We start from the raw sequence: 11,832 nt of genomic DNA on the forward strand, positions 1-11,832 counted from the left end.
CGAGAACTCCTGAGCTTTCATCCCAAATGTCTGGACCATCCACTGTAAACATGGCTGCTGCTCAACCAATAGCTCCTGGGAGGCTCTTGCATTTGCTAAGTCTGAGAAGGCAAATCCAAAACGTTCAAGACAGACATGTCATATTGATGGCCTTACTCATCCGTAGACGTCAAAGACATGCAAGGCAAAGAAGAAGGTGATGGGTCAAACCCAGGATTGAGAGACGTGTGCTGTTTGGACAGTATGATAATCTGATGACGGAGTTGCAGAGAGAATGTCAGGGTGACTTCCTGAACTACATGAGGATGCCACCAGAAACGTTCCTTGAACTGTTGCAGCGCATCACTCCGAGGATAGAGAAGTCCTATCGCTACCGGCAGCCACTGGATCCTGGGCTCAAACTGGCCATCACCTTGAGATATCTTGCGACCGGCAACAGCTACAAAACCATGCAGTATGCCTTCCGTGTTGCCCATAATACCATCTCTCTGTTTATACCAGAGGTGTGCCAGGCCATCATCAATGAATACCAAGATGAAGTATTTTCCTGTCCAACTACCCCAGATGAATGGAGAGAAGTGGCACGGACTTACGCTGACAGATGGAACTTTCATCATGTCTGCGGAGCCTTGGACGGAAAACACGTGGCCATCATAAATACACCAGGCTCTGGTACGATCTACTACAACTACAAGGGTTTCTACAGCCTCATCCTCTTGGCCCTAGTTGATGGCAATTACAAGTTCCTCTGGGCTGACGTTGGTAATCCCGGTTCATCATCGGATGCCCAGGTCTTCAACCACAGCCCGCTGAGACGTGGACTGGAGAATGGTACTCTTGGCCTGCCAGATCCAGAGCCCCTGCCAGATGATGACCGAGACACCCCTTACTTCTTAATTGGGGACGACGCCTTCACTCTCAGGACATGGATGCAGAAGCCGTACTCCAACCGTGAGCAGACCGACGAGGAGAGAATCTTCAACTACCGTCTCTCGAGGGCTCGCCGTGTGGTGGAGAACAGCTTTGGCATCCTTGCCCATCGCTGGAGATGCTTGTTGAGTACCCTACAGCTTGATCCAGAAAAGGCCAGGACAGTCATTATGGCCTGCATGTGCCTCCACAACCTAATGAGAGATCGTTTTCCTGGGCTTCAGAACATTGACGTTGACCATGAAGATGAGTTGGGCAACCACATCCCTGGGGCATGGAGAAACGCAGCAGTTCTGCACGATGTTGAACGAGTTGGCGGAGGCTACCAGGCAAACAAAGAGGGCAAGAAGCTGAGAACTTACCTGAAGCACTACTACAACAGTCCAGTTGGAAGCCTGCCCTGGCAACAACACATGATATAGACTGCCACTTGGCGCACTACTTGGGATACAGCACAGACTCTGTCATAAAAATGGCATGTAAACTTCGATCATGATTTTGTGGAATGAATCATTTCAAAGTAGAAATGAATGACCATGTCAACAGTTATTTTAAACATACATTACTTTTACATCGAAAGGTAGTTTGAAATTTAAAAAGTTAACTCTCCTTAATAACATGTGTTCGAAATAAAATAATGAAGGAGAACATGTTTGAAAAAATGTGATTTATGAGAATAAAAAAGATGTACAGATATAACATATTGTGGCGTAACCGGGCCCTGTCGGGGGTAGCGTTCTGCCGTCTCGCAGTCTCCAGAACCCGGTCCACGCTTCTACTCACTTTTATATCTCTTTTTGGGCAGGTTCGTTCACAAAAGTATATTGTGCAACGTGGTACAATCTCTCGCTCCTCTGAAATACACCGAAACACCCGCTCACTCACCCTAAATCATGCAAATGAAGCAACTTGGGAGATATTCAGTATACAGTTCAACTTGATTTATTCGGAGCTTACATCTTACAACCGCACGCCACCGCAGCTCCCAGCGAACTGACGTACTTCTCCAATAATCGCAAAGCATATCACAACTAAATCATCGCCCTCTACGATTAAACTATGAAATACATCTTAAAGGTATAACTCATTATGCTACACAGCCCCTCCCCAAGTCTGGGCTGTCCTCGGACCAGGTATATTAACAATAAAACATAAAAATGAATTTCTTTAAATGTTATCTCGCTCTTCCAAAGAAGAAAATAAAACATTAAGACATCGTTAAAAGTATACAGGTATATACATTGGCATAGTACATAAAGGGAGTACCGTTCTTACATTAACAACCAAAACAATCTATATACAGAAATAGATAGAAAGAGCAAACAGAGTTGTATTGAGATCAGAAAATGTCAAGATGAGAATGACATAAGAAAGGTTAGAAAAGAGGAAAAGGAAAACATGGAAGCAAAAATATAAAGCATACATCAATTAGGCATAAAACAACATTTTGAATACAAAATCAAATGCATCAGAGTCTTTTACTGTTTCTGGCACAAAGTTATAGCGAAAGTTATGTCCAATATCTATTCTGCGGATTGAAGTGCTAGAGGATTTCTTCTCGGGGGTTTCTTCAAGGCGCATGTCTAGAACTACTTTTCATCATCTCGATCTCTCTCTATAAAGACTTCTTTGGAGGCCAAGGCGTTACCCTGTCGTAACAATCAGCGGATGTGCATCCAACGCAATTCCTTCGAACTATCTATCTGAAGAACAACATCACATGCCAGGTTACATTCCGACCTTGGTCACACTCCTACTTCCTGTAGAGTATGTCTTGCTTCATCTCTAGCTGTGCATCCTCCAATAGGACTTCTCCACACTAGACTTTGAAGCCACCGTTGACCAATCGGGCCGGTCGACTGACTGATGCTCTGCTTCCAAGATCTACCTGATCGAAGGTTCTTTCTGTTGCATGGTATCTGCTCATTGCTGATGTCAAGTTCCACGGCAACCACCCTTGCGTCTGCAAAGATCCAACCAAGTGCCCGATGATCCGTCCTGATCTCCGCCCATAGAAGTTCTGTTGCAGCTCCGAAATACTACCATGGCCCATGACTCCTTTTGAGCCCCATAGTAGTTTTTTCTCTGCTTTCTGAATGCAGTACCCCACTAGCATAGGATATGACTTGCTCCTTCCCAACATAGGACAGCTCCAGTTCCCTCGTTGCTAGTATCTGCATATCCAACAAGTACTTCTCTTCGACGTTCAGAGATCCCCATCTCCATGCTGCACTTATCCTGCAAGGAATTTCAGATCCATTCTTCATAGCCACTCGTCGTAGGCGCTATACATTTACATGTATAGGCGCTATCCACGCTGTCGTCTACACACCGACTCAATAGGCGCTATTCACCCACGTGTATAGGCGCTATTTCCGCCACAACACTCAAGGCGCTATTCACCAACGTGTATATAGGCGCTATCTCCGCCACACACACCCAAGGCGCCATTCACCAACGTGTGTAGGCGCTATCTCCGCCACACACACCCAAGGCGCTATTCACCAACGTGCATAGGCGCTACCTCCGCCACGCACACTCAAGGCGCTATTCACCAACGTGCATGGGCGCTACCTCCGCCACACACACCCAGGGCGCTATTCACCAACGTGTGTAGGCACTATCTCCGCCACACACACCCAGGGCGCTATTCACCAACGTGTGTAGGTACTATCTCCGCCACACACACCCAGGGCGCTATTCACCAACGTGTGTAGGCACTATCTCCGCCACACACACTCAATACGCCATTCACCAACGTGTGTAGGCACTATCTCCGCCACACACACCCAGGGCGCTATTCACCAACGTGTGTAGGCACTATCTCCGCCACACACACTCAATACGCCATTCACCAACGTGTGTAGGCACTATCTCCGCCACACACACCCAGGGCGCTATTCACCAACGTGTGTAGGCTCTATCTCCGCCACACACACCCAGGGCGCTATTCACCAACGTGTGTAGGCACTATCTCCGCCACACACACCCAGGGCGCTATTCACCAACGTGTGTAGGCACTATCTCCGCCACACACATCCAGGGCGCTGTTCACCAACGTGTGTAGGCACTGTCTTCTTGCCTCTCTCAAGGCTCCCTTCCTCTGCGCTATCCACGCTGTCGCCAACACATGCACTCCGGGTGCTATTCACCAACGTGCATAGGCGCTCTCTTCTTGCCTCTCTCCAGGCAATCTTCATAGGCCTTATACGTGGCGCTCCCTGTAATACAGGCGCCTATAAGTTGTCTGAGCTTCCAATACCACGTTGTTCAATCCCACCGCGGCCACCAGTGTGGCGTAACCGGGCCCTGTCGGGGGTAGCGTTCTGCCGTCTCGCAGTCTCCAGAACCCGGTCCACGCTTCTACTCACTTTTATATCTCTTTTTGGGCAGGTTCGTTCACAAAAGTATATTGTGCAACGTGGTACAATCTCTCGCTCCTCTGAAATACACCGAAACACCCGCTCACTCACCCTAAATCATGCAAATGAAGCAACTTGGGAGATATTCAGTATACAGTTCAACTTGATTTATTCGGAGCTTACATCTTACAACCGCACGCCACCGCAGCTCCCAGCGAACTGACGTACTTCTCCAATAATCGCAAAGCATATCACAACTAAATCATCGCCCTCTACGATTAAACTATGAAATACATCTTAAAGGTATAACTCATTATGCTACACAATTTTCTTTTGTCATTAATCATGTTGTTTTAAACATGATATATATTTTTCAAAGACATTTTATTAACGATGATTAATTGTATTGACTATGTTAATGTTTAAAATAAAGTTTGAAATAAATGTTCCAAAATGGGTCAGTTGTAAATTAAATTGAGAGAGTTCATCAAGTAACAATAACAATCCAAACAAAAGTTCACTGTTTATTTTCTTTATTTGACAAGTCTGACAAGTTCAAATGGATGATGATTGATGTGACGGCGCTGTTGCTGCCTCCTTGATTTAGTGGAATGAATCATTTCAAAGAAGAAATGAATGATCATGTCAACATTTATTTTAAACAAAAATTTCTTTGACAATGAAATGTTTGAAATAATAAACGTTGATTCTCCTTTAATAGCATGTATTTGAAATATAAAAAAAAGAATATTTTTGAAAAAAACGTGATTTATGAGAATAAAAAAGATGTACAGATATAAAAAAATTTATATTGTCATTAATCATGTTGTTTTAAAAATTATATATTTTTTCCAAGACATTTTGTTAACGAAAATGAATTCCATTCACCGAGTAAATGTTTAAAAAAGTTTGAAATAAATGTTCCAAAATAGTCAAATTATAATTTGAGTTGAGAGAGTTCGTCAAGTAACAATAAAAACAATCCTAACAAAAGTTCACTGTTCATCTTCTTCATCTGACAAGTTCAACTGGGTGATGATTGATGTGTTGGCGCTGTTGCTGCCTCCTTGCTGCTGCTGCTGAAAGGGGGCCTGCTGTTTTTGCTGGAAGTGGGGGTGCTGCTGCTGGAAGGGGGCACGCTGCTGCTGGAAGGGGGCCTGCTGCTGGAAGGGGGCCTGTAAATTGGGCTGCTGAAATCCTCCCTGAGGGTTCTGAGGGGTCCAGGTGCTGCTTGGCCCGAGCATCCCAAGGAAGGAAGCAGGTGGAGCGTCCTGGGTGAAGCCGATCGGCGCTGACTGAGGCCTGAGTGGCTGGATCATCTGGGGAGTGCTGGGGCGAGATACTGGGGTGGTGGAAAGGTGGTCCGCCCGATCCTGGTAGCGGCTCACCAAGTTGAAAGTGTCCCTGGTGAACTCTCGCCAGAGGGGTCTTGGGAGTGGGCGGACGGCCTGCAGCATCCATTCTAGCCAGGCCTGCCTCTCGTCAGCGCCTTGGGTGAGTGCCGCATCCACCTGGCTCCGGATGGCCGTCTGCTCGGTGGATGTTCTGATGAATTCCAGGAGGGCCTTGTCCTCATCGGTGGGCGACCCCCTCTTCTGCCTCTTCTTGGGAGGTGCAGCCCCCTGGCTGGAGACTTGGATGGAGCTGGGTGCTTGGCTGGCATCTGGACCCTCCTCATCTAAACCCTCTTCGTCGGAGGCGGCTTCAGTAATTCGGCCACTGAGGTGGCCCAGTTGGCAGCCCTGTGACCGATGGACTATGTGCTTCGTCAGAAAACCAAGGTTGTTATTGACCCATCTCTGCCCGGGGGTAAGGACGATGGCCTTCTGACCATTCTTCTTTCCAGCGGTCTTCATCTTCCCCAGGATGGTCCTCTGGCCTTTATACCATGTCGGCCACTGAAAATATACAAAATGTAGAAGCAAGAAATTAGTCAACATCCAAAAAATTGGCATGTTTAACTAATAAACATCATCAATAAATCGGAATGTGCATATTTTTCAGCTACTACTTACCGGTGACTCCCAGCTTTTCCGCCATCTCCATGTACTTGCGCTCCTTCTTCTTAGAGTTTTTGAAGTCCACCTTGCTCTTGTCGTAGATGAACTCATTGTCAGCGAAAAACTCGGCCAGCTCCTGCTCCATGGCTTTCCTGATACCGCAGGTAGCATGGCCATCTGTCACGTTGTTCTCATCACTGGCGGCGGCTGGTGGATCTTGGCCCCCTTCCTGCAGCATTTCATCATCCTCGGTCTGGGCTTCACCAAATTCATCACCCTCATCACCAGCTATGACAGAAGCAGTAGCTTTCTCCTCGGCCACGGGTATAGGCTGGGGCCCTTCCTCCTCATCAGGCTGATTTTTCCTCTTTTTCCTTGACTTCTTTGGGGCCATGCCGATGCTTGTATTTTGGTTGTGTCTTGTTCACTGTAGCAGCGTCTCGTCAGGCATCAGCGGTTGTAATGAAGAAAGTCGCATCGCGTGTCGTATTTATAGGCCAACACCTCGCGCGACAGGTGGTGCGGTGTGTCGCACAATGGGTCGTAGCCTTGTACGATCGGTTGTAGTAGTCGTACAACGGGTCGCTAGGTCGCGCGACATATGGCGCTACAAAACGGATATGTCGTGCGACTTGGTCGCATCATCGTTCAACCGTTGAAGCCGTTGTACGACTGTTGCACCCGGAAACATGAAAATAATCGCACGATTACGTCTCACGACTGTTGTATCCTGGTGCAGTGGTCGTTCACCTCTCGTACGATTTTATATATTGCTTGCGACTCAAAGACAACACTTCTACAACAGGACGGAAAAAATATTTTCGAAAAAAAAATTATCGCACGAGTGAGGCGCCAATTGTGAAAGGGGCTTTACACGGTAACCGAAGTATCGGTGTCATCTGTTACCGTCGGAGTCTTCCAAGATACAAATCTCGATGTGGTCGAGGTCGGAAAATCACCGATGTCACTCGGACAATAGGTAAAGGTCGGCGCCGTTGTATCTACTAAATGACAAATAGATGTTCACTATAACATGTCATTATATCATAGCAAAAGTGAAATGCTATTGTATTAAATAAACCAAGACAAGATTCTTATTTTGGAAATTGCAATTATGAATTATTTTCTTCTGGCAGCGTAATCCTTTTATTTATGGTATGTCTGCCCAGCACTTTCTGGCGAAAATGTATTTAATGAAGCATTATTATTTATGTTTAGTTCCTATACCAAGCATTCATTATCTTCTTGTGAAATTATGTAGCATTATGTTGCTGTCCATGGGAATATTATCCTATATGGTGAAATGAATAAAACAATTTTTCAGAATATGGAAAATACGTGTTTAAGGTGCTTTTCGAGACCCCATGGGGGGGGGGGCATGGTATCCACTCGTCAATGGAAGTGCCCCCCCCCCGGGCCGGTGGTTCGAGTCCCACCGAGAAACACACTTCCCTCTTTATCCACGGTGTTTAGTTAACCGGGTTCCCGGTATAGGAGGTGACACAAAAGCCAATACTGTAGTTGGTCTAGTTGGGCAGTCAAATATATTGCTGTACACACACGTGACCAAGAAAAAAGAGTTTTTCTCTGTGTGCAAAATAACCCCCTAAACAAGTTTTTCGCGGGCTTCGTTATATTTACACATTTTGGCCCCTAAACAAGATGTCGCCAAAATATGACCTCGGGGTAAAAGCTTGGGGGAAAAACATACCCTAAACACGTTTGTCTAGTCTTTAAAAAAAAGCTTTGGGGGGGAAAACATACCCTAAATACGTTTGAACCGCGATTGACCAGTCTTTCAAAACCACCCTTTTTCTTGAAAGTCTGTGTTTTTGATACCCTTAACGAGTCCACGCGCGGACCGCGTCCAAAACTGAAAAAACACCCCTTTAAATGCGTTTTTTTTTTGGCCACGCGTGTGTACAGCAATATATTTGACTGCCCCCCCCCCCGGGTTATTGTATGAAATTTACATTGTTTAACAGTGTAAACAGCCATGCTTGAATTATTGAAGACTATGGCCCATATTCGGAAGTCAGGTTTAAGTTAGACCACGGAATAAACCAGTGCTAAAATTATGATAAGCAAACAATGTCAAGATTTGTTTGTATTGCACGTGCACCTCTTATAGTTATAAGGATTTTTTTCTCCATGCTTTAATGACAAAGAAAAACATTTTATCAATCTTATTGTGAATTGCTGAAGTGTCAAATTCTGTCATAAACCAAACCTGTATCGTTAGAGTTTTGTGTCACAATTGGCTATCCATAGTCAAACCCCAAATTTAGACCAGGGTTTAAATTAATCGTGAGTTCATAATACGGACCGTATAGGCCCGTATTCTGAACCCGGGTTGAATTTAAACTTTGTGTATTAAAGATTTTAAACATTTGTTTAAACTGTTAAACAACTGCTTTAAAATGCATTTAGTGAACAGCGCTTATTAACAATTTTAAACAGACTTTCTACTCAACTGTGACGGAATATTAGTATTATTGTTATCATTATCATTAATTATTCACGAACCTGGGGCGACCTGTGGTGGTGGGTGACTTGGGACTGGTGTCCGGCGTCTTCTTCTCCTCCTCCTCCAAGCATCTGGAATTATTTAAGAATATAAAGAAAAAACATGATTTTATCTGTTGGGGTTGCATGCAGTTCCAGTATATAGATCATAAAATATAATTGCTATAAAATAAAAATCACAAATGCAGAAAATAATTTATGTTAACTAATTATACTTTCGATATATTTTACTTGAAAATAAATCGTATTTCCCCTGAATTTTCAACGATGGGTGTTGAATATCTATTCCACATGGTTGATTAAAAAGGATGAAATGTAAAAACTTATACATAATTATGTTAGGTCATTACTAATTCAAATAATTGTATGGTCCTGTGGTCGAGTAACCTAAGGTAGGCCTACCTGATCAGGGTTAGATGTTCGATACCAAGCACGGCGCTTAATTATGCCATCGAGCGTAATACCTATATTATGTGCTTTTCGGTTTAATTGTTTATCAACTAGTGAAATGCTGAAGACACTAATTAAACTTCATAATAGAACTTGTGCATTTTTTATGTCAACCAGTCTTCATGAAAGGAGCTCTGGTATATTATAGCTGATCAAAGATAAATTAAAAGCCCTTTCTAATCAGGGGGTGTTTCGCCACGATTATTTTTCGCCGACAACAGTCAGTGCTGACTATTTGAATCAGCGGAGAAAATTGGATAGGTCGGAATGTAAAGGACCACCGACGAATTTCCAGAAATTTGTTTAGGATTTTCTCCAACAAATCTTCATGAAATGAAATTTAGTCGGAAACAGTGAAATGTAGTCGGAGATGATGAATTTGTCGGAGAAAATGAAATTAGTCGGAGAAAACCTCCGACTATATTTTCATAACCCCCCCCCCCGGCCCCCCTCCCTGAACTACTATTTTTTGTATATCACTTTTAAGAAAAAAAAAAGTGGATTTACTGTATAATAAATCAACTCTTTCAAACGTGATATCACACAAGTTGTACGCACCAGTGGCGGATCTAGGGGGGGGGGGGGGGTTAAACCCAAAACTCGGGTCCCTAATAATCAATTTTAAAAAGGAGTTTGGGGTCAAACTCCAACACCCCTTCCCTGTTTACAAGGGTCGCGCAAGCAGAACAGTGTCTGATCTACGGGGGGAGGTGAGATGCATTACGTCGCACCTCATCGTACTTGGGTCAAACATACTTAGCAAACCCCCGGCCCCCCACTCAGAGTTATTTAGGGTACGCCTGCATGTGCTCGTTCCCTCCCTTTGAAGGCACTCCCTATCTCATGTCTGCCAAATTTTCTGAACACCCCGTTCGCGGGCTTTCCCTGACTTGGAGACCCCCCTTGATCCGGAACACTGCTCAATGACCCCCCCCCTATCTCAGGTGACCTCTCATTCCAACCCCCCTATCTCGGGACAGACACCCCCCCCCCCCCCCACCCCCTTCATCTCAGGTAAGCTGTCAGTACAATGATGGAGGACAAGCTTTCAAAACTAGCAGGAATTTCAGAAATTTGATCCCGGGATTTGATCAATTTTTCTATGATATTCAAAATATTTTATAACCCCCTTTCTAAATTTCCCAGGAGTCGAAAAATTAAGAGAGAGAGAGAACACCCACTTTTTAAAGAAATATCCGAGTGAAAAGTCAAATACACCCCCTTTTTTACAATTTGCGGGCAGGACTTGTCCCGCGAAAAAGCACCCCTTTACCGGACATTTTGGGAACACGCATGCGAGTCCCTCCGACCCCGGAGTGGGGGGGGGGGGGAGCAAACCCCCCCCCCCCCTCCCCCTCTTAGCAGAAAGCTAGATCCGCCACTGGGCGCAAGGCGTGAACAGGGAGCTTCACAGACAAACAAGACATTCTCGACATTTTGTGTTTTTTTTCTCTGAACTATGAGATCATTACCAGACATTCACTTCCGAAATATATTGATGAAATGGTTTCTTGTGACTAGGTTTCGTTCAAAGTTCTTATAACCCAATAAGCATTTCCTCGTATAGTATAAAATTAGCTCGTATAAAGTTCTCTTTTTTATTCATTTTTTGCTCTAGAAATGATCAAAGGAACATGATATATCGTTATAACGGAATATAATACACCGTTATAATTTATCATGCTCATCAATCTCAATGTGTAAATCATCAATTAAAGTAAGAGTAATGTTAAAAATCAAGAAGAAGAAGGAGACTAATAATAAGAAGAAGAAGAATTAAGAAGAAGAAGAAATAAGAAGAAGAAGAATATATTTCTGAGGTTTACTATTTAATTATAAAGATAAATAACTGATATTTTGCAAGCTGGAACCCCGTACTGTTTTATTATATTCTCCAGATCAGCAGTAACTCGCTTTCTCTCTTACTCACCACGTGTTTGTCTGTACGAAAGCTGTTGTTTGACGATTCTTTTATTCAAATGTTAACATAACTTTTTAATTACTGGAAGCTGTTTTCCTGATACAAGTCAACATAAAATTACAATTTATGAATCAAGTCTAGAAGATAGATCATAAGTTAAATATTGAATGTAAAAACGTTTGCTTTCTTTCAATTGTCAAAACCTAAAAATACGAGCATATGCCCAGATCTATAATCGAGAATGATTCAGAATTCATGATGATGTCGCCTTTAAACCACGGGACTTTCCATTACAAAACGAAAAGGACACTACCAACTTTCATTTTGCTTCTGTAAAAACAGGAAAGTAATCGCATGTGATGCCCTCAATGAAAAACTAACCCAATGTTTTTGTCTCGCCTGCTTTGCATAGCATAGACTTTAAGCGCCGCTTTTCTGACGGTGACGGCGGTGGCGCGTCGTCGACATTGAAATCTTTACCGAGGTTAAGTTTGTTTTTTAAATGCCGTCATAACTTTAGAAAGTATATAGACTTAGTTAATGAAAATTAGACATAACGGTAATCATTTATCACTGATCATTCTGCATGTGATTTAGGTTACATGATGAAGGTCAAATGTCATTAAGGGTCAATGAAGTTTGA

General features: G+C 43.8%; 1 protein-coding gene across 1 annotated transcript; it reads left to right on the top strand.

Annotated features, from left to right (window-relative positions):
- Positions 1 to 254: 254 nt before the first annotated feature.
- LOC135156446 (putative nuclease HARBI1) lies at positions 255 to 1,352 on the top strand. The gene has a single exon (XM_064108950.1). It carries the CDS (start codon positions 255 to 257, stop codon positions 1,350 to 1,352), a length of 1,098 nt encoding a protein of 365 aa, XP_063965020.1.
- The last annotated feature ends 10,480 nt before the right edge of the window (positions 1,353 to 11,832 follow it).

The sequence above is a fragment of the Lytechinus pictus genome, chromosome 13, assembly GCF_037042905.1.
Source record: "Lytechinus pictus isolate F3 Inbred chromosome 13, Lp3.0, whole genome shotgun sequence".
Lineage (NCBI taxonomy): Eukaryota > Metazoa > Echinodermata > Echinoidea > Temnopleuroida > Toxopneustidae > Lytechinus > Lytechinus pictus.

Bases quoted from the DNA above. Each gene is read 5' to 3' on its own strand.
- LOC135156446 (XM_064108950.1), top strand. From the start codon at position 255: ATGACGGAGTTGCAGAGAGAATGTCAGGGTGACTTCCTGAACTACATG.